The following is a 21,723-nucleotide window of genomic DNA, read 5'->3' on the forward strand; positions in this document are numbered from 1 at the left end:
TGCTTTTAACTGAAGCAAATGAAACTGAAAGATCTAAATGCTTTTACTGGGTCCTTGGGAACTTATTGTTGCCATTTTAAAAGTATAGTCATTGTATTAAATATTCCTGGTGTAGGGGCAAAAACCACTTATCCCTTTTAGGAATAATCTAGTTCCAAATACTCTCCACCTTGGCAACTGTGTATGAGGACTGAAAAAAGAGAAAGAATGTAATGACTAAAAAGGAAAATACACAATTCAGGACAGAAAAAATTTAATTGTCCTAGGAAGAGATCCTCTGCTTTTTATATATGCCAATATGGAAATTTCATCATGTCAGTGGTAAGAGGAAATAGCTTGTTGCTTGTAATACCCATTTCACATAAACTTGTGTGTATCTTCAGATTTCCAAAGAGTTCCCTCAGACGCCTGTGAAGACTTATATATCCCTTGGCAGAGCTGCTGGAAAGGATCCTTTACCTGTGGGAATTCTATCTGAATGTTTCTATGGTGCTCCAGTGTCCAGGGAGTAAGGGTGGATGGGGACACTGAGCTGAAAGCATTCTAGTATGATATTCCTTGGCTAGTAAGGTCAGGCATCTTGTTCATCCCATGATTGACCTTAGGAAAGTTTAACCCTAGAAGCAGTCTTGCTATTTTGTTTCTTTTTATAAAACCTACTAAGCAGTAGAATCGACTGCAGGATTATCAGTTCCTCTCTTGCTACACTGGCCTTCCATAAAAGTAGTAGAATCTACTCTTAGAGTATAGTAACAGATGTATTAGAAATATTGGTACAGTTAATTGTCTTTCCTATGTTTTCTCATTTCTCAAATCGGTTTCTCGAAGTGATTCATGTAGTAGTCATAGACTGTAAAAGCTAAAACTCCAGCCTTTTTTTATAGATAGTAAGCTAAGGCTTAGAAACATCCCGCAGCTTTTCAGAGGTTTCATACTCACTGGGGAACTAAGATCCAGATCATTTTCCTAAGCCTCAAGGTTTAACCCACTTCTTCCAATATTCTAAGATTTGGAGAACAAACCCATGCTCATCTTATTCTTGGTTATTTAATATAATGTATTTGACTTGAAGACTTTTTTTTTTTTTTTCAAATTGTTCTGCATATTTTAATGAGTCTTACACTATGCCCTTTGATAAATTATTACTATTTGTGCTGTTTTAAGAATCTCCCAAAGAGGGACACCTGGGTGGCTCAGTTGGTTAGGTGGCTTTGGCTCAGATCATGATCCCAGGGTCCTAGATTGAGTCCCATGTCATGCTCCTTGTTTGGTAAAGAGCCTGCTTCTCCCTCTGCTTGTGCTCTTTCTCTCTCTGTCCCTCTGACAAAGAAATAAAAATCTTAAAAAAAAAAAAATCTCCCCAAGAATAGGGGTGCTTGGTTGGCTCAGTAAGAAGAACATGTGACTCTTAATCTCGGGGTGATGAGTTCAAGCCCCAATTGGGTGTTGAAATTATTAAAAAACAAATAAACTTTTAAAAAAAATCTCCCAAGGAATAAACATAGCATTTACAGTTTGGTCTTACTTTCTCATCCTTTTCATCAACTACACTGAGCATTTTTTTTTTTTTTTAAGTTCTCACATTCCCTGGAGAACTACATCTGATAGGGATGACTTGAAAAGGCGCCTGACCATAATAAGTAAAGTGTTTGTATCTAGCTATTTTGCTGAAGAACTGCAGGTAGGAGATTATTACCTACCAAAGAATGGAGGTTTTCCTTTGTGGGGCTCTGGTGAGTGGTTGTATTCTGGTGGGCTGCACCTTGCAGAATGCCTCAGGAATAGCATGTGGTCAGTAAATATTTATTGAATGTTTGAGAAGGGTCTATCCTCATCTACACAGATGCCCAGAGGAGTGACTAGAATCTAGATCTTCAACCTGAAATAGATGTTTGGCTTAGCTGAGAGAGGCAAAACTAAAATTCCTTTGTTTCTGGTTAAATTTCATCGTACTATACATGCATGTTGTGCACCTTTCTACACGTTTTTTCTTTCTCCCCTCCCCATACACATATTCATGCTACTCTGTACTCTATCAAAACAGGAATAAGAAACTCTTCCATGTGTTTGTTAAAACTTCCTACTAAGTTCATGATAAAATTGTTTGAAACTTAATATCTAGTCGCTTGAGCACTTGTTTCTTGGGATCAAGCAGGAACTTGAGACTTAATATTGACACCCATCAGAGCGATATAATCTCATTTATTTTGAATATGGTATTGCAATAGGAGCTTTGTGTTGCCAGAAGAAAATTATTTTGTGAATTATGCAGGAGATAGATGAGAGCTATCCATGCTGCTCATTCATTATTCCAGTCCCCTCTTTTCTCTTGTTACTTCCAAAGCCACCTCACTGGAGTGTGTAAAGAGCCTTCTCAATACCATTCTCTGTCACAGGAGACTGAACAGACTCACTTGCTGGCCTGTCATGTAACTGGCAACAAGAGTAGTGACTCACTTTTTTTTTTTTTTGTGCACGTTTCTCAACCACTCATTTCATCTTCCTCTTGTAAGCCTTGCTACCTCCGCTACATACTGCCTTTCTTGTTTTCCCCCACTTCCGCTAAGTGGAGGTAGAACTTTTTTCCTCTCCCTGATAGGCCTGGTGCCCTCCTCCCAGATCCATGTCAGGTCACAGCGTTGTGACCCAGTATTAGTGGGTCCTCTAGACAGGGTAGAGGGGCTTTGAGAAAAATGGACAAAGCTGCTGACTAGGCTGTAAGGGAGACTGCCCCTTTCATTGCATCCCTAAAAGTACTTTGTTGGGCGTTATTGGGTTGTAAATCACAGAATCAAATCAGGTTTGCAGATCTAGCAGAGCAAGATTGGAAAGGTCAGTCACATGGTCCTGCCCTTATCTAAGAATCCACTTCTTAATAAGCTCCAGACGGTCAGAAGCCTTATGTGTCCATCCTCTCTCTGGGGAAGCTTCTTTCCCCAACCTTTTGTGTGCAGTGGGTGTTAAGACTCTGCAGAAAACTCTGAATACTGGAATGCTTGAGGTCAGGTTCCTGATTTATCCCCGAGACAATATATTCGTCATAGAAAAGAAACATCAGATTTGCTTTAGCCACTTCCTGATTCAGAAAACTAACCCTAGATGGGTTAAGAAGAAATTAATGAAGAAGAGACAAGCAAATGAAATCTGCACCCTTCTTACAGAGTGGAAAGGGAGATATACCTCTTTTTGGCTTCCTCTCCAGAGGTATTTTTAGGCAGATGAAAGCTGCTCTTCACTGAGTTTTGGACTCTCTGTGCTTGAACTCAACCTTAATCTTCGGGGAAGTTAATTGAAATGTTACTGCAGGGTACCTGGGGGGCTCAGTTGGTTAAGTGACTGCCTTCAGCTCGGTCATGATCCTTGAGTCCGGGAATTGAGTCCCACATCGGGCTCCCTGCTAGGCAGGGAGTCTGCTTCTCTTGCTGACCTCTCTCCTCTCATTTTCTCTCTCTCTCTCAAATAAATAAATAAGATCTTAAAAAAAAGAAATGTTACTACAAAAGGAGTTAACCATAATAACTTGTAACAACAACAACAACAAAAATTGAAATTGGTTTTCCTAGAAACAAAAACAATTTTCCTAGATGTGAGGAATTCTCTCTGAATTATCTGAAACTGTGCTGTTTAGTGCAGTAGCCACTAGCTTTTGTGGATTTCGAATGTGACTAGTCCAAATGTGATGTGTTAGTTAGATGTGTTCTAAGTATAAAATACACATCAGATTTTGAAGACTATGCAGGAAAAAAAAAAGAAGGTAATATATCTCAAATTTTAACATTGATTATATATTGATGTGATAGCATTTTGGATATATCAGGTTAAACAAGTATATTATCAATTAATTTTACCTGTTTCTTTTTTCCCTTTCTGAATGTGGCTGTTCGAAAATTTAAAATTATATATGTGGTGTGTATTATATTCCTCCTGAGCAGTGTTGATAAGTAATTCAAACAAATATTTATAACTGAAAAGAATTTTAATGTAAATTCACATTTGATTCATTTTTTTTTTTTTAGGACGAGAAGGTGATCCATCCTAAGTATATCAGACCCCGCTCTAAAGAACAGGTTTTTCTAAAAATTGTGGTAAAAATGGTTTGTTTTTTTTTTTAATTTAAAGATTTTTATTTATTTATTTGACAGACGGAGATCACAAGTAGGCAGAGAGGCAGGCAGAGAAAGAAGGAAGGGAAGCAGGCTCCTTGCTGAGCAGAGAGCCTGATGTGGGCTCCATCCTACGACTCTGGGATCATGACCTGAGGCGAAGGCAGAGGCTTTAACCCACTGAGCCACCCAGGTGCCCCAAAAATGGGTTTTTCCCCCAAATGTTTTATTTATTTATTTGAGAGAGAGAGAGAGAGAGTGAGAGAGAGCATGAGAGAGGAGAAGGTCAGAGGGAGAAGCAGACTCCCCATGGAGCAGGGAGCCTGATTCGGGACTCCATCCCAGGACTCCCAGATCATGACCTGAGCTGAAGGCAGTTGCTTAACCAACTGAGCCACCCAGGCGCCCAAAAATGGGGGTTTTAAAATGTAAATCATTTCCTGAATGATATAAATGATGTAATAGGCTATTTTGAGTAATTACTGAGTGATCGATCAGCAGTCTAGCCAAGAATTGTTCTGTAGTTTTGCTTTCTTGTATATGGCCTCTTATTGAATGGTTGATCTGTAAACAAACAAGTTTGTCGAGTAGTTAAGTGTACATGGGGTGCTGCGGAGCTCTGATAAGACATTAAGAATAATCACAGTAGGGGCGCCTGGGTGGCTCAGTGGGTTAAAGGCTCTGCCTTTGGCTCAGGTCATGATCTCAGGGTCCTGGGGTCAAGCCCCACATCAGGTTCTCTGCTCAGCAGGGAGCCTGCTTCCCCTCTCTCTCTGCCTGCCTCCTGCTTCCCCTCTCTCTCTGCCTGCCTCTCTGCCTACTTGTGATCTCTGTCTGTCAAATAAATAAATGAAATCTTAAAAAAAAAAAAAAAAAGAATCACAGTATTTTATCCCTTCTCAAAATTATGGAGTTTCTTAAAAAGGGTATTCCTGCGGTGCCTGGGTGGCTCAGTGGGTTAAGTATCTGCTTTTGGCTCAGGTCATGATCTCAGGGTCCTGGGATCGAGCCCCTCAGTGGGGAGTCTGGTTCTCTCTCTCTCTCCTCTCAAATAAATAAGATCTTAAAAAAAAAAAAATATATATATATATATATATTCCTTGTAGTCTTTGGCTTTTGGGTAGTGTCAGCGGTTGTAAGACGTCTCACATAATAAGCACAGAAGGTCTCAAACCCAATTAGGTTGTTGTGGTTATGTTAATTTTCTTGGGGACATTTCCAGTTATACTGAAATTGGTTAACTTGAATTTCTACTGGTTCCCCAGAAATCAATGACCTTCTCCTACATGGAGCTGGCAGGTAATCTGATCACCCAGGAGGACAGGTGGGCACATTTCTGTAAAACACTTCACCTTTTCTTGAGAATTAAGTTCCTACCCATTTTCTTTTCTCTTCAGCAGTTATTTATTGAGAGCTTAGTATATGCCAGATGTCAAATTATGTACAATGGATAAAACTGTGAGTAAGTCATGGTTTCTACTCTCAGGAAGAAAGTAAGAAAATCAGTGGTTTAAAATACAGTATGGGGCGCCTGGGTGGGTCAGTGGGTTAAAGCCTCTGCCTTCGGCTCAGGTCATGATTCCAGGGTTCTGGGATCGAGTTCCGCATCGGGCTGTCTGCTCAGCGGGCAGTTTGCTTCCTCCTCTCTCTGCCTGCCTCTCTGCCTACTTGTGATCTCTGTATGTCAGATAAATAAATAAAATCTTTAAAAAAAATAAAATAAAATACAGTATAAATATATGCATAAGGCTGTTAGGGGAGTTGGAAGAGGTGGGTTCACTTCCTTTTTTTTTTTTTTTTAAAGATTTTATTTATTTATTTGACAGAGATCACAAGTAGGCAGAGAGGCAGGCAGAGAGAAAGAGGAGGAAGCAGGCTCCCTGCTAAGCAGAGAGCCTGATGCGGGACTCGATCCCAGGACCCCGAGACCATGACCTGAGCCGAAGGCAGCGGCCCAACCCACTGAGCCACCCAGGCGCCCCGGTTCACTTCCTTTTAATGGTTAACATAAATATAGGCTTAATGTCTCACTAATAAACACTTGTTTCTTGGACTCTGAAGGATAGTAAAAACTTCTTAAGGAAGAGTTTCTTGTTAACCTCTTTCTTTACCATCTCTTGGCGCTCGCACATTTGTATGTTTCTACTTTAAGCAAATACATTAAGTTGTATAGTCACTTGCCCATTTTTTTTTAAGATTTTATTTATTTATTTGACAGACAGAGATCACAGGTAGGCAGAGAGGCAGGCAGAGAGAGAGGGGGAAGCAGGGTCCCTGCTGAGCAGAGAGCCTGATGTGGGGCTCCATCCCAGGACTCTGGGATCATGACCTGAGCTGAAGGCAGAGGCTTTAACCCACTGAGCCACCCAGGTGCCCCTCACTTGCCCATTTAAAAAAGATAAATTATGTGTAAAGATGGGGTACCTGGGTGGCGCAGTCCGTTAAGCATCTGACTCTTGATTTTGGCCCAGGTCATGATCTCAGGGTTGTGAGATTGAGGCCACACACCCCCACACCCCGCCTCACCTTGCCCGGCTCTGGGCTGGGTTAAGCATTGGGCTTGGAGCTGGCTTAAGATTCTCTTTCTCCCTCTTCCCCTGTCCCGCCCCCTCCCTTAAAAAATTAATAAAAAATTAAAAAGATAAATATCTGTAATGAAAGAAATGTGTGTATATAGTTGGAAAGGGAGAAATTCTTTAGCAATGAGAGTCTTAGGGACCGCTAGCTGTTCTTTAGTCACACTTTGAGAACTGCTGCTCTACAGCAAGTAAAATATTCACTGGTTACTATACAGTGATACTACAAGTTAGTCTTAAATTGTGTTTACCTGAAACATTTTAACATGCATACTGTATGTAATTCTTACTATCTCAAGACTTATGTCCCTTATAGTGAGGTTAGATGTAAGCAGGATGCTGATCCTTCTCATCACAGTACCTGGTAGGTACATCAGATTACACAGGTATTAGTCATCGTAATACTCTAAGGCCCTATTATAGGCCTAAGTGAAGATAACTTTGATGAAAGTGGGAGAAGGAGGGAAGAATAGTCTGCTATTAATCCCAGTGCATGCCTTGCATGGTTTAGGGTAATATATATCATAGAGGTCTTTTTCTTTTTCATCTGCTGCTGCTTTAAGAACAGATTTGCCAGGGATGCCGGGGTGGCTCAGTCGGTTAAGCATCTGCCTTCAGCTCAGGTCATGATCCCAGATTCCTAGGATAGAGTCCTGTATCAGGCTCCCTGCTCCATGGGGAGCCTGTTTCTCCCTCTGCCTGCTGCTCCCCCTGCTTGTGCACACTCTCTGACAAATAAAAAAAACTTAAAAAAAAAAAAAAAGAACAAACTTGCCAATTAAAAAAAATAGTCATCAAAAGAAACTGCAAAGAATATACATGTAAGTACAACAAATGTGTATAGCACATGTTGTTGGTAGACAGCAAATTCTGTCCTCAAGAATTTACTCAGAATGGTGCCTGGCTGCCTCGGTTGAGCATGCAACTCTTGATCTTGGGCCTGTGAGTTCAAGCCCCATGTTGGGTGTAGACATTACTTAAAAATAAAATATTTTTAAAAATATAAAAAATAGGGGCATCTGGGTGTGCCAGTTGTTAGGGGTCTACCTTCGGCTTAGGTCATGGTCCCAGGGTCCTGAGATTGAGCCCCATGTTAGAATCCCTTCTTGGCAGGAGGCTGGCTTCTCTCTCACACTCCCCTTGCTTGTATTTCCTCTCTTGCTGTGTCTTTCTCTGTCAAATAAATAAAATCTTCGTGTGTGTGTGTGTGTGTGTGTGTGTGTGTGTGTGTGTGTGTATTAAAGAATTTACTCAGGAAAATACCCTGACGTGGATTCATATGTATAAGGGATATACAAAATAATGTATGGTTGGGAGTTATCAGCACACAAATGAATAGTATTAGTATAATTTAGTAATTTTTGAATGGGACTTTTTGCTCTCAGCATTCTTTTTCATTCTTAAAATTTATTGAGCATCCCTTATTCCTATTAGTTTTTCCATATTTGAAAGTAAAGTTGAGGGACACCTGGGTGGTTCAGTCAGTTAAGCATCTGCCTTCAGCTCAGGTCATGATCCCAGGATTCTGGGATCAGTCCAGCATCCAGCTCCTTGCTCAGCGGGAAGTCTGCTTCTGCTTCTGCCTCTGCCTGCTACGCCCCCTGCTTGTGTGCTCATTCTCTGTCTCTGGCAAGTAAATAAGTAAAATCTAAAGAAAAAAAAAGGAAGTTGAGAAATTTAAGAAACGTACTTTTTATTTCATTAAGAGTAACAGTAATAGGGGCACCTGGGGGGATCATTCAGTTAGGCTCTGCCTACGGGGCCCTAGGATCAAGCTCTGCATCAGGCTACCTGCTTAGTGGGGAGTCTCCTTCTCCCTCTTCCTCTTCCCTGCTTGTGTGCTTGCTCTCTCTCACTCACTCTATCTCTCAAATAAACAAAATCTTAAAAAAAAAAAAAAGTAACAGTAAGCCATGTTACATGTTAATGTGGATAACATTTTATAAAAGTAATCATTTTCAAAAATATTTAGAGAGAACAATCTCTTTCATGCAAATCTCTTTCATATCTGGCTTTAATAGAAGATAGTTGGATTCTTTTGGATTCTTCTCTCTGACTTCTACATTCAATCTCTTGTGATACATTGTTTTGGTTGAAGTATATAAATAAAAGCTGGCCTCACACAAATATGTCATTGGAAAGGAGAAGTAGTTTTTCTTTGATACAACATCACAACACAAGTAGTAGTTTCTTTTCTCTTTTTTTAAAAATTGGGCTCCACACCCAACGTGGAGCCCAACATAGGGCTTGAATTCACAACCCTAAGATCAAGACCTGAGCTGAGACCAGGAGCCAGATGCTTAACTGACTGATGTCTCTACGTAGTAGTTTCTTAAATGTTGGTTGCGTTGTGGAATCTGAAACCCTATCAATGAACTTTTCATTCATGTTAAAATCCATTGGTCTGTCTTAAATTTTTTTTTTTTAAAGATTTTATTTATTTATTTGACAGAGAGAGAGAGATCACAAGCAGGCAGAGAGGCAGGCAGAGAGAGGGGAGGAAGCAGGCTCCCCGCAGAGCAGAGAGCCCGATGCGGGGCTCGATCCCAGGACCCTGAGATCATGACCTGAGCCGAAGGCAGCGGCTTAACCACTGAGCCACCCAGGCGCCCCTGGTCTGTCTTAAATTTTGAATGGCTATCAAGAATTGGTCACTTTGCCTCGTTGCATCCAAGAGAGCAAGATGGGTTACCAGTAGCTCTACTGGAGTCATCTAAGGAAATCTGGCAAGAGTTCTCATCCCTGGGGTACCTGGGTGACTCGGTTAAGTATCTGCCTTCAGCTCAGGTCATGATCCCAGGGTCTTGGGATCAAGCCCCACATAAGGCTCCCTACTCAGTGGAGAGCCTGCTTCTCTCCCTCCATCTCCCTCTGCTGCTGTCTTGCTCTCTCTTAAATAAATAAAAATCTTTAAAAAAAAAAAAAAAGGTTCTCATGCTTGTCACATCTGCTCAAACTAGCGTAGTCTGATCTGAAAATACAGCCTCAGTATGTGCCACCATTGTTTCCATCAGTCTGTGAAGGATATAGGCTTCAGTAAGTTGGATTAAGTGAACTTCTTGAATGGGTCTTCTACCTTAACTGCAGATATCTAAGATACCTACTTTCATGCTAACTCTTTGTACATAAAATAAAAGTACTTCAATTAAGGGAGCGCCTCGGTGGCTCAGTGGGTTAAAGCCTCTGCCTTCGGCTCAGGTCATGATCCCGGGGTCCTGAGATCAAGCCCCACATCGGGCTCTCTGCTCAGCAGGGAGCCTGCTTCCTCCCCTTTCTCTGCCTGCCTCTCTGCCTACTTGTGATCTCTGTCTCTGTGAAATAAATAAATAAAATCTTTAAAAAAAAAAAAGTACTTCAATTAAGAAAAAGAAAAATACTGGTTCACTGAGCTATATAGATCTCCCAAATGTCAGTACATTCCTTTATATAATATTAAAAAATCATATTAGTTAATCTCATCAGAACCAGTCCTATGAAAGCTTGAAGCACTGGGAAGTTGTCAAGCTCAGAGGTGGATATAAGTTCTCCAAAATTCTAATTTTCACTTGAAAGCTTGAATTTTATCATTGGCACTAGTTTTTTTTTTTTTTCCCTAGTTTTTTTTTGGGGGGGGGGGCGTGAAAAGCTTAATTTTATTCATTTTCAAGAAAATGTTTCCTAAAACACAGATCCAAATAACCTTGGTTTGTCTGTTGGCCATTCTTTCAGGTAAAAGTGGTAGTCTGTGAAGAAAGTGATTTATTTCAGCACAGAACTCAGTTGAACTAGTGTTTCCTTGAGATAACTATATACTTTGGTGTCCAGCAAAAGTGCTTCCTGTGTACTTCCCATTTTATCACAGAATGCTTTTTTAAAATACAAAGTCTGATATTTATTAAAATCAGTCATTTGTATTGCTTCATCGAGGACATTCTTAAGTGAACTGGCTTAAAAATAAATAACGAAGAGGACATATAGCAAGGAAGAACACAAAAACTACTACTACAGTTTGTTTGCCACTGCCTTGATTTATTCTCAAGCACTGTAAATTTTACCTTCCATTGCTTTGCACTATCATTGCAAATGTCAGCACAGCAACAAAGGCAAATTTTATTTCAAAAATAGTTTTTGCTTTGTGGGCCTCTAGAGAATACCTCAGGGACCCTGTGGGGTCTATAGACTATACTTTGAGACTTTCTGCTGTAATTGAATAAGATCAAGCAGGGTGAGTGTGTAGAGTAAGAAAAGAACCTGCACAGAACTCTGACGAAACAGCACGTTTTAGCAGAGGCCGGGGCTGGTGGGGGGGAGCCCAACAGAAGACAAGAGATATGACAGCTTTATAGTATTTGATAATATCAGTAGTTAGCATTTAATAAGTACTTACTTGGTCCCAGGCACTGTTCTGAGTGCTAAGCGTTGTTGAGTCCTCATAGTAACTTTATGAAGTAGGTGGATATTAGTTTATCCTTATTTTACGGGGTGAGAAAATGGGAGCATAGACAAAGTTAAATAGCATGTCTAGGTGACTCAACTAGCAGTGTATACCAAGCAGTCTAGTTCTGCCAGAGAGATAGAGGGAGAAAACTAGGAAGAGTGTGGCAGTAAGGAAGCTAAGAGAAAAGAGCATTTCATGAGGGAGGGCAGGGTCAGTAATGTAGAATAATGCCGAGTGGTCAGGTAAGATAGAGGACTGAAAAGCATCCTTTTGATTTCACAGTAGGGAGCTTGTTGACAACTTTGGCAAGAGCAGTGCCAATGGAGTGTAGGGACAGAGGCCAGATGAGAGGGGGATGAAGACTAGGAATGAGTGGGAGTTAGAAGAGAAGGCTTGAGGAGAGAACTTTTTCCAAGAACTTCATAATCAGAGGTGAGAGAGTGCCAGAGGGTATGAGGGGCAGGGAGAGCTGTTTAAAGAAGAGAAGAACGGGGCACCTGGGTGGCTCAGTGGGTTAAAGCCTCTGCCTTCGGCTCAGGTCATGATCCCAGGGTCGTGGGATCAAGCCCCGCATCGGGCTCTCTGCTCAGTGGGGAGCCTGCTTCCTCCTCTCTCTCTCTGCCTGCCTTTCTGCCTACTTGTGATCTGTCAAATAAATAAAAATCTTTAATAAAAAAAAAAAGATGAGAAGAACTTGAGTGTGTTTAAGTTCTGACAAGAAGAAAGAAATAGGCTGAAGATGATAGAAAAAAAAAGAATAAATAGAATGAAATTTCTGATCAGGAAGAGAACGGATCTGAAGCACAGGGATCTTAGTTTATAGAGTGACTCTGATGCCAGAAATTGAAGGGATTCCTTTCTCAGTCAAGATGTTTAAGAATCAGCTATTTCTGGGCGCCTGGGTGGCTCAGTGGGTTGAGCCGCTGCCTTTGGCTCAGGTCATGATCTCAGGGTCCTGGGATCGAGTCCCGCGTCGGGCTCTCTGCTCAGCAGGGAGCCTGCTTCCCTTCTCCTCTCTCTGCCTGCCTCTCTGTCTACTTGTGATCTCTCTCTCTGTCAAATAAATAAATAAAATCTTTAAAAAAAAAAAAAAAGAATCAGCTATTTCCACTTCCTTCTTCCTCCTTATATACCCTCTCTAGAGTCTTTATTCTTCTGGAATTTCTTTAGTGAAGGTTACCACAGATTTCCAAGTTGCCAAATCTAGTGGATATTGAAATCCTTGTCTTGATCTCTGCCTCATTTGATACAACTCTACCTCTGGCTTTCGTGTCCTCTAACTGCACCTTTTACGCTAGTATTTCTCAGGATCCTGACCTTGGTTTTCTTCTCAATTTGTGTTCCTTTCTTGTTGAAATCACATGCACCCCCACAATTTTAGCTACCACCTATATTCTCATTCTCTTGCTCTTTGTTTTTTCTTCTCAGGTGAGAGAGAGAAAGAGAGAGAGAGAGTGTGTGTGTGTGTGTGTGTGTGTGCGTGCGTGCGTGTTAAGCCCCTTTCCAAGTTTATTTGCCTACTAGACAGTTCCATTTCAATGTTCCCATAGTCACTTCAAATTCAGCATAACACAATTCATCTATTACTCCCAAATTTGCTTTCTTACCTTACGTTCTACTTGGTTGAGACACCATAATCAAGTCTCCCAAGCCAGAAATAGGGAACACTTAACTCTTTATTTTGCCTTCTACATCTCTTCAGTCACCAGGTGCTATTAGTTTTACCTCCTCAGCATCTCTTGAATCAGTCCTTTCCTTTCCATTTCTATAGCCTTAGTTCAGTGCTTTATCACTTACAGCATGGAGTTTTTACAGTGGCCTTTAACTGATGACACTCCTTTTTTAATACACAAATCTATCTCTTCTCCACCTCAGCCTAAAACCTTCCAATGACTACATAGGATAAAGTTCACGCTTATCATAACATACAAGGCACCTGTAATCTGGTGTACAGCTTTTTTTCCTGCCCCTGTTGCCAGCCCCAAATTTGTACATTGCATAGTTCTCTAAATATTTTGTTTCTTATCTCTTTGCTTTAATACATCCTGTTCCAGCTACCTGAATGTCTTTTTTACTTTCTCCTCTTTCCACCCTACAGAAGCCACTCAAATTTTTAATGTGATTAGTTTATTAAGAATTCAGTTGCAAAGGGAAGGGAATTTCGGAATCTGTTTTCTGTGGGACTCTGCATTTGCTTCTTGGGGGTACATATGTCTTGGGGCAAGATTTTTGAATGCTGCTTGTGTACCTAAGGATTAAATTCTCTAAACAGACTTTCTCTGGCCTTAAGAATCTTTATTTAAGGGGTGCCTGGGTGGCTCAGTGGGTTAAAGCCTCTGCCTTCGGCTCAGATCATGATCCCAGTGTCCTGGGATCAAGCCTTCATCGGGCTCTCTGCTCAGCAGGAAGCCTGCTTCCTCCTCTCTTTATGCCTGTTTCTCTGTCTACTTGTGATCTCCATCTGTCAAATAAATAGATAAAATCTTTAAAGAAAAAAAAAGAATCTTTATTTAAACATCTTAGTCTCTCTCTCAAATAAATAAAATCTTTTAAAAGGACAGGAGTGGGTGCCTTATTGGCTGAGTCAGTTAAGCATCTGCCTTAGGCTCAGGTCGTGATCCCAGGGTCCTGAAATGGAGCCCCGCATCATTGGAATGGAAGCCCCTGCTTCCCCCTCTTCCTTGCCCCCTCCCCCACCCCGACTTGTGTTCTTTAAAACAAATAAGTAAAACCTTAAAAAAAAAAAATCTCTCTCTTCCCACGTATGTGTGTTGGGGTGTGGGTAACATTCAGGTTCAGATATTGTCACTCATTACCTAATGTATACCATCCTCATCAGTCTGTATAAGACCTTTCTCTTTTTATTGTATTTTTCCCTTCATTCCCTATTTTGATTTCTTTGATGGTTATTTTTCTTTTTTATATATAAATTCTGACACTTTATATTTTTCCAGAAATTTATCTGAGCCACTGCTTCCCAACATAATGTTGCTGCACATATAGAAAATATTTTGTGTATTGCACAGTGAAGTATAAGAGGCCAGAGGCTACAGACTAAGGTTACCTAGCTACCACAGGCCCCACGGATCAGCCTGAGAGCTAAGAGCAGTATCTCAGGGTAAATACAGCCCAAATATATTACTTGCCATGATACACCAGTTAAGAAGCTTGATCTATACTTTGAAATATATTTGTATATAGTACATGTCCACCAGTGATTTTGAGGTGAATCAGGAAGATAGAATTGTTAGCATAGCTCCTGTCTTTGGTATGAAAAAGCAAAGTAGTAAGTAATTTCATCTTAATTAACTCAGACCTCATTCAGTCGCTGCCATGTAGCTGCAGGGCAGGAAAAGGGCAGAATGAAATGATGTCTACAAAGCAGAACAGAAATGTTATAATCAGGTTGGGTCACTAGACTCGTGTTCCTGGAGTGGCAGGTGGATAGGAGTAGCTTACCATTCATTATAGGCCACTGAATGCCTACTAATTCAGACCTGCAGGCAAAGGGAAGTCTGGTCTTTCAAATGATTTTAAAACTTGAGCAACAGATTGATCCTGGAGAGGACAAAAAAAACACAAGGTAAATTTGATTTCTCACTGTCATCCAGCATAGCAATTTTCAAACTGTGATGTCAGGAATCTTTCACACTCTGAAAATTAGTAAGGATCTGAGAGAGTTTATGTTTATATGGAGAACAGCTACCAACACGGGCTGCTTTAGAAATTAAAATGGAAATTTAAAACAAATAATTTTTATTAATTCATTTATAAATGACAAATTGATTATATTGGTAATATAACTGATGTCTCATGAAAAATATTTCCCAAAACAAAACAAATGTGTGCTTGCTTCAGCAGCACGTATACAAAACAAAACAAAACAAAAAATTATGATAAGAATAGTATTATTTTACATTTTTGTAAGTCTCATTTGTACTTGGCAGCTGTATTCCCATGTCAGCCTCTGCGTTCAGTCTATTGCAATGTCATGTAACCTGTGGAAAATTCCACTGTACACTCGTGAGAGAATGAGAGAGAAAAGAATGATTCTGAAGTTATAGACTTGTTATGAGAGTGTTTGGACCTTATAGACCTCTTGAAAGTATCACTGAAACCCTAGGAGTCTCTATGCCATGCTTTGATAAGTGCTTATCTAACAGAAGTGATGAAGACCTAATTTCACTTTTCTTCATTTAGGTGATTCATTAGGAACCTAAATAAATCTATATACTTAACTTTTATCAGAAAAAAAATTATTTTGCAACCGTAAGTCCCTATTTATGGTTTTGTGCTTCACACTGTAGCACAATATAGGTGCTCCACAAATATTTGTCAAATAGATAAATTTTCTTAGGGTCTGTAGTTGTATAACTGACTGGATGTCAGTGACTTTGTCTTTCATTGCACTCTGTGAACTAATAAGGTCAGGATATGAGCTCATTACAGGTCTAGGATATTAAGTCCACTCCAAGGTCCAGATAATAAAAAAATTATCTTGGCTTCACCCAGGTGAGCAGGGTACAAACCTGTTCCTGTTGTATGAAATAAGATTTCTTATTCTTCTTGCCTTATGCCAGAGACACCATCAGTGAGAGCCCAGACTGAACTGTTCTGGTAAAAATAATAATAGGTGCCTTAAAAAATAAGAAGAAGAAGAACAGCATCCGCCTTTTAATGAATGTTTACTAAATATCAGGTACTGGGTGAGGCATGAATCATGTCATTTCATTTTTAAAATAACCCTGTGAAGTAGATTTTATCTCCCTCCTATAGGTGAGTAACTCACCAAGTCCTGTAGCTGGTAAACTCTAACTGGGGGCCTTTAATCACCTGACTGCTTCTGAATTGAGAACGAGCCCTGGATCAGGGAGCAAGGGTAGGAATTGGAAAGGCTGTTTTTGTTATTGGATGTACCTCTTCATGTAATTAATGTAGATGAGAGAAGACAGTGCTTTCATCTCATATAGCACAAACTCAAAAGCAAAGAATGACTGCCTTAATTACTCCTCTGGATGCTGATCAGTCCTGGGCCCAAACTGAGTTCCAAAAGAGCAGTGGTAGGATTTGCAAGACCTGTCACTTGTCAGTTACTGAGCATTTACTGAGCACAGACACAGAACCTTGGTAAATGCAAAAACAATATTCTCTGTATATTCTGTGTTCATAAGGAGTTGAAACATGAGTGGGGTGCTAAAATATTTGTACACAGAATAATATACCAGGAAATAGAAATTAAAGTATCTACTAGTGTTGGCCTTCGAATGAAACTTTTGCACCACCTGTGTGAAAGGGGAGAATAGATTACAGATGTGGCTGACTTTGTGCTCTGAATAAATATTTCTCCATGGCTCAGGAACTTTGATGATAAGGGTAAAAAAAAGTTCTCGCAAAGGAAGATAATAGTTTCTTATTCTCAGTCCCTCCCTTAGAGATAAATTCTGGATTCAAATGCAGATCAAGAAAATAGGTCAAGAGCACTCCATTGTATGCCTCCCAGTCTCATTTTCATCTTGGGGCTCTGGAACGTGCTAAGAGAACGTAAAACTGGTTTGACTTATCCTGAAAATGATTACATGAGCCTTTCCTAGAGCTAATGCTCACAGAAGTTTATCGTTGTGAAAAAGAGAGCTCTCTCTCTCTCCTCTCTTTCTTTCAGTAGGCTCTATGCCCTGTGTGGAGCCCAACACGGGGCTTGAACTCACAATCTGAGAGCAAGAGTCAGATGCTTAAACGACCAACCCACTGAGACACCCCTCTTTTTTATTTTCCTAAGATTTTTTTTCTTTTTAGAGTAAACTCTGTGCCCAGCATGGGGCCTGAGCTCACAACCTTGAGATCAAGAGTGGTGTGTTCTATCAACTGAGCCAGCCAGGTGCCCCCTACAGAGATCTTTCTTGAAGAACCAAAGAACAGTTAATTTTCAAAGATCTACACGTTAAAAACTAAGTACAATCAGTGATAATACCATGGAATCATAGATGTAGAAAAAAATCTTAGGAATCACCTTATTACTTCTTCTAGATGATGAAACCAAGACTCAAGAGTTAAGTGACTTGACTAAGTTTATATGGCTTATTAGTGGTAGATTTGGGAATAGAACTGAATATTAATAGGTAATTTATTTCTCACCCTTCCCAATTTCCTTTCTTCCAGGCTACTGAAAGTTCTAAGTATTTACATAACCTTTTGATTAGCCAGGAAGGTGAGGGAGACGTAGGATATTTGTATTTAGGAAGAGCTCAGTCTCAGTTCTCCAGGGCCCTCCCAATTAAGATCTTCTTGATCTTCTGATGTAAGGAAATCTACTGTTTATTAAGTATCTCATTTGTGCCATGGTCTTCATGATACATTGTCTCATTGAATACTTAAAAAGGTTTTATAAAGTAGACCAGTGCTGCTAACGTTTTTATGGGCATATGAAGAACACCAGAGGATCCTGTTACTGCAGATTCTGATTTTGCAGGTCTGGGATGGAGTCTGAGATTCTACATTTCCAAAAGGCTTACAGGAAAAACTAATAATGTTTTTGGCCTGTGGCCCTTATATCGAGTAGCAAGGATATTGATGTTGTCTTCATCTTATAGATGAAAAAAATGGACTTTGAGAGGTTAATCACCCAAGTTCCTACAGGCAGTAGGTGGTAGACTGGTAGATAAAATGATAGGTTTGACTTAGGTCTTTTCTGACTCTAAAGCTCAAGATGTGATTAGGGAAGCCAGAGAACAATGGAAAAAGAGCTTAACATTCTAATATTTGGTCAACAGGTCACTTCTCAAGTGAGTCAGTGGCAGAATCCAGGACCAAATCAACAAGTCCTAGTTCCCAGCCAAGTGTTTTCCCTTTTGCCTCCCATTAGTCCCCTAATCAGGATCTTTCCTTTGTGTTTGGCAAACCATATTTAGAAATGGCTTTGGATTTTTCTCATTACAGTTTTATTGCCAAACCCTGTGCACTTCATGTTGGCATCCAGGACAGTGGTCCCTATCCGGCCCAACCCAATGCCATCCTTGAAAAGGTGTTCGTATCTATTACCAAGGTAAGTGAGCAAAGAAACAGAGGACGAGTCATGTGAGGGGTTGCTCCACAGGGAAGGGGAGGATAGAGAGCAGGTAACTCCAATGGTAGGGATAGGATGGGTAGTCCATATAACTATAAGGAGAGCTTTATCCCGTCAGGGGGAATACTTTTGGGTCAGGATCCCTTAAATAAGTCAAGTTTACATACATTTGAATTTTAGGCCTACTAGCCACCACAGTCCTGCCTTTCCCAGACACACATCTTGATTTTGTTCATCCCTGCTCCAGCTTCCGTCATTATCCAGTTGCATAATCAAGATAGGGAGGGTACCAATAGCCTTTGCAGCTTGGATTTTTAATAGCTTTTTTCACTCAACTTGGGCTGGAGGGAGACGACCAGAGAAGGAGGTATATAAAGGTAAAGGTCTTTGATCTTGTAAAATAGGACTTCTTACTAAAAATGAGTTTGGGGGAAAGACAAACATCCCTTAAACTGCTGTAGTTATCACCCCTCTGCCACTCAGCTAGTCAGAGGGATTTAATGAGAGGGTCAAAGAAAAAGGGATGTTCTGACTCTGGTCATACATCTACAGTATCCTGATGAGAAGAGGCTGGAAGGCCTGTCAAAGCAACTGGACTGGGATGTCCGAAAGATCCAATGCTGGTTTCGTCATCGGAGGAATCAGGACAAGCCTCCAACGCTCACAAAGTTCTGTGAAAGCATGTAGGTGTGCATAGGGAGGTGGGGAGTGAGGAGAAGGGTAGGGTGTGACCAGACTGAGGTTTTCTTTTGGTAGGACAGTAGTCAGTGGATGTAGAGGCTAACTCAAATTATTATAGGCAGGAAAGAAGAGAACTGGAAGACTGGTCACCATTAGTGTCTTGAATATGCTTACCACTAAGCTAAATGTTGTAGTTCCATTTTGTTCCCTTTTCCCAAACAGACTGGGAGGGCATTCCTCTAACTGCATTCATGTAGGTAGATAGACACACCCTTGTACACCTTGGCAGAGATAGTACCAGCTTGCTCTAAAATGACATTTTGGTGGGAAACATCCCTCTTCTGGATATACTATACTTCATTTCACTGGGGTTTTACTAATTATCCTCTGGATACAGAACACAATTTATCATTGTCATGCAAAAAAATATATTAGGCACTATCATTAGGGAGTGTATGGAAGAAAAGTTGATTAAAGCCAATATATAGTTGTGGAAGTCTTTTAAACAGAGCTGGAAGATGTCTCTATCATTTTGGCTTTTTAGGTAACAGTATTCGTCCCTATTTAGGAACTTCTCTGTTTTTTTTTTAAAGATTTTATTTATTTATTATTACTATTTTTTTTTTTAAGTAAACTCTATGCCTGATGTGGTGCTCACACATAAAATTCTGAGATCAAGAGTTGCATGTGCTGTACTGACTGAGCCAGCCAGATGCCCCTCTGGGAACTTACCTTGTTTCTCACCCATAATTGTCTGAGCTCCAAGTCTGTCTTCACTTCCTCAGCCTCAAAGACTTTCTTTTGAGTGAATATTCATCTAACTTCTATTCTTTGCCCACCCAGGTGGAGATTCACTTTCTATTTATCTATATTCTGCTACGGAATTAAATTTCTCTGGTCGGTAAGTCTAAACTGTCTGTGGTGTGCTGCTGGATTTTAATCATGCCTGTATGTCTAGAGATAGAAGTTAAATACCATTAGATCTTATTTTCCTCCTCCCCTTTTATTTTTACTATAATGCCTACGGCCCAGGTGTATATGCTAGATAGATGGTCTTCTGTCTGGTGTCTGATTTCAATAACTTCTTAACTTTACTTTTTCTCCCTTTATTTAGGGGAGATAATAGTACTAATTGTAATAGCGTAGTATAGGTATAGTATTGATTAATCAGCATAGTCTGTGATGCTCTGTAAAGCATTTGACAAAAATCCTGTTCTTCTAAGGAGGAGACAGTTGTAGAAATGGAATCAGTAACCCTTTAAAGTGGATAAAACTGGTAGTATTCCTGCTTTTTAGTTAATTACCAGAGGTGAAGAATTTCAGGGCTTTTTTTTTCTTTTTAATATTTTATTTATTTGACAGAGATACGGCGAGAGAGGGAACACAAGCAGGGGAAGTGGGAGAAGCTGGCTTCCCACCAAGCAGAGAGCCCCATATGGGGCTCCATCCCAGGACCCTGGGATCATGACCTGAGCAGAAGGTAGATGCTTAACGACTGAGCCACCTAGGCACCCCAAGTTTCAGGCTTTTTGATTCCCAATTCCATGGTGGTTGGTTTTTGTTTTTTGTTTTTCACTATACCACACTATTTTCCTCAAAATGTTATAACTGAGGCTTCAAAATACATGAAGTAAAAAGAGGCAGAACTGAAGGAATGGACTGGACAAATCCATAACATTGTTGGTGATTTTAATACTCTTCTTTCATAATTGACTAAGTCACTAGATAAAAAATTACTAAGGATGTAAATTTGTACAACACAATCAGTTTGACCTAATTGACATTTAGAGAACACTATGCCAACAGTTGAAGAATATATATAATTTTCAAGTGCACATGTAACATGAATTAAGACAGACCACATGCTAGGCCATAAAATAAGTCTCAGTAAATTTTAAAGTTTTGAAATCTTGTAGGTATGTTCTCCACCCATAATGGAATTTAGCTAAAAATCAATAATATTAAGATATCAAGATTTAAAAAAAAGATATCAAGAAAATATTTGCAAGTTAAACTTTTGAAAATGACCCATGGATTAAAGAAGAAATCACAAGGGAAATTATAAAATATTTAATGGAATGATGCTGAAAACCCAGCCTACCAAAACTTGTGGGATACAGCTAAAGCATGCTTAGAGGGAAATTTATAGCTTTAAATGCTTATATTAGAAAAGAAGAAAGCTTTAAAATCAATGATATAAGCTTTTAAGATCTGGAGAAAGAGGGCCACCTGGGTGGCTCAGTGGGTTAATAAAGCCTCTGCCTTCAGATCAGGACATGATCTCAGGGTCCTGGGATCGAGCCCCAAATAGGGCTCTCTGCTTGGTGGGGAGCCTGCTTCCCCCTCTCTCTCTGCCTGCCTCATTGCCTACTTGTGATCTCTGTCAAATAAATAAAAATCTTTAAAAAAAAAAAAAAAAGATCTGGAGAAAGAAGAGCAAAGTAAGTTAAAGGAAAGAAATAACCCAAAAAAGGTAAAAAATTAATGAAATATCATAGACCTATACTCCTGTAACAAATAATACATTATATATTAGTTACTTGAATTTAAATTTTTAAAAAATAAATTTTTAAAAAATTAATGAAATAGGCATTAAACAAACAATGGAGAAAACTGATAAAGCCAAAAGTTGGTTCTTTTTAAGGTTTAATTAAAGCTGTTAAACTGGGGCGCCTGGGTGGCTCAGTGGGTTAAAGCCTCTGCCTTCAGCTCAGGTCATGATCTCAGGGTCCTGGGATTGAGCCCCGCATCAGGCTCTCTGCTCAGCGGGGAGCCTGCTTCTTCCCTCTCTCTCTGCCTGCGGCTCTGCCTACTCATGATCTCTCTCTCTATCAAATAAATGAATGAAATATTAAAAAAAAAAAAGAAGAAGAACAACTTAAAAAA

At 40.0% G+C, this 21,723-nt stretch overlaps 1 protein-coding gene and 1 long non-coding RNA gene across 6 annotated transcripts in view; one reads left to right on the forward strand and one right to left on the reverse strand.

Annotated features, from left to right (window-relative positions):
• CERS5 (ceramide synthase 5) overlaps positions 1 to 21,723 on the forward strand; it is a 31,229-nt gene that overhangs the window by 1,644 nt on the left and 7,862 nt on the right. For 3 of the 4 annotated variants that reach the window (XM_047741370.1, XM_047741369.1, XM_047741368.1), the window contains exons 2-4: positions 18,030 to 18,135; positions 18,709 to 18,839; positions 19,681 to 19,738. In XM_047741370.1, the coding sequence (XP_047597326.1) occupies positions 18,030 to 18,135; positions 18,709 to 18,839; positions 19,681 to 19,738 (295 nt within the window). Of the gene's footprint in view, positions 1 to 18,029; positions 18,136 to 18,708; positions 18,844 to 19,680; positions 19,739 to 21,723 lie in introns of all 4 variants that reach the window. The other variant, XM_047741371.1, reaches the window with a different exon arrangement.
• Positions 8,279 to 21,723, reverse strand: part of LOC125106797 (uncharacterized) — a 29,233-nt gene continuing 15,788 nt past the window's right edge. The window contains exons 2-3 of one of the 2 annotated variants that reach the window (XR_007129429.1): positions 14,556 to 14,654; positions 8,279 to 8,327 (exon numbers count right to left, since the gene is read on the reverse strand). This is a non-coding gene — a long non-coding RNA (uncharacterized LOC125106797). Of the gene's footprint in view, positions 8,328 to 14,327; positions 14,471 to 14,555; positions 14,655 to 21,723 lie in introns of those variants that run through there. The other variant, XR_007129428.1, reaches the window with a different exon arrangement.

This window comes from Lutra lutra, chromosome 8 (assembly GCF_902655055.1).
Source record: "Lutra lutra chromosome 8, mLutLut1.2, whole genome shotgun sequence".
Taxonomy (NCBI): domain Eukaryota; kingdom Metazoa; phylum Chordata; class Mammalia; order Carnivora; family Mustelidae; genus Lutra; species Lutra lutra.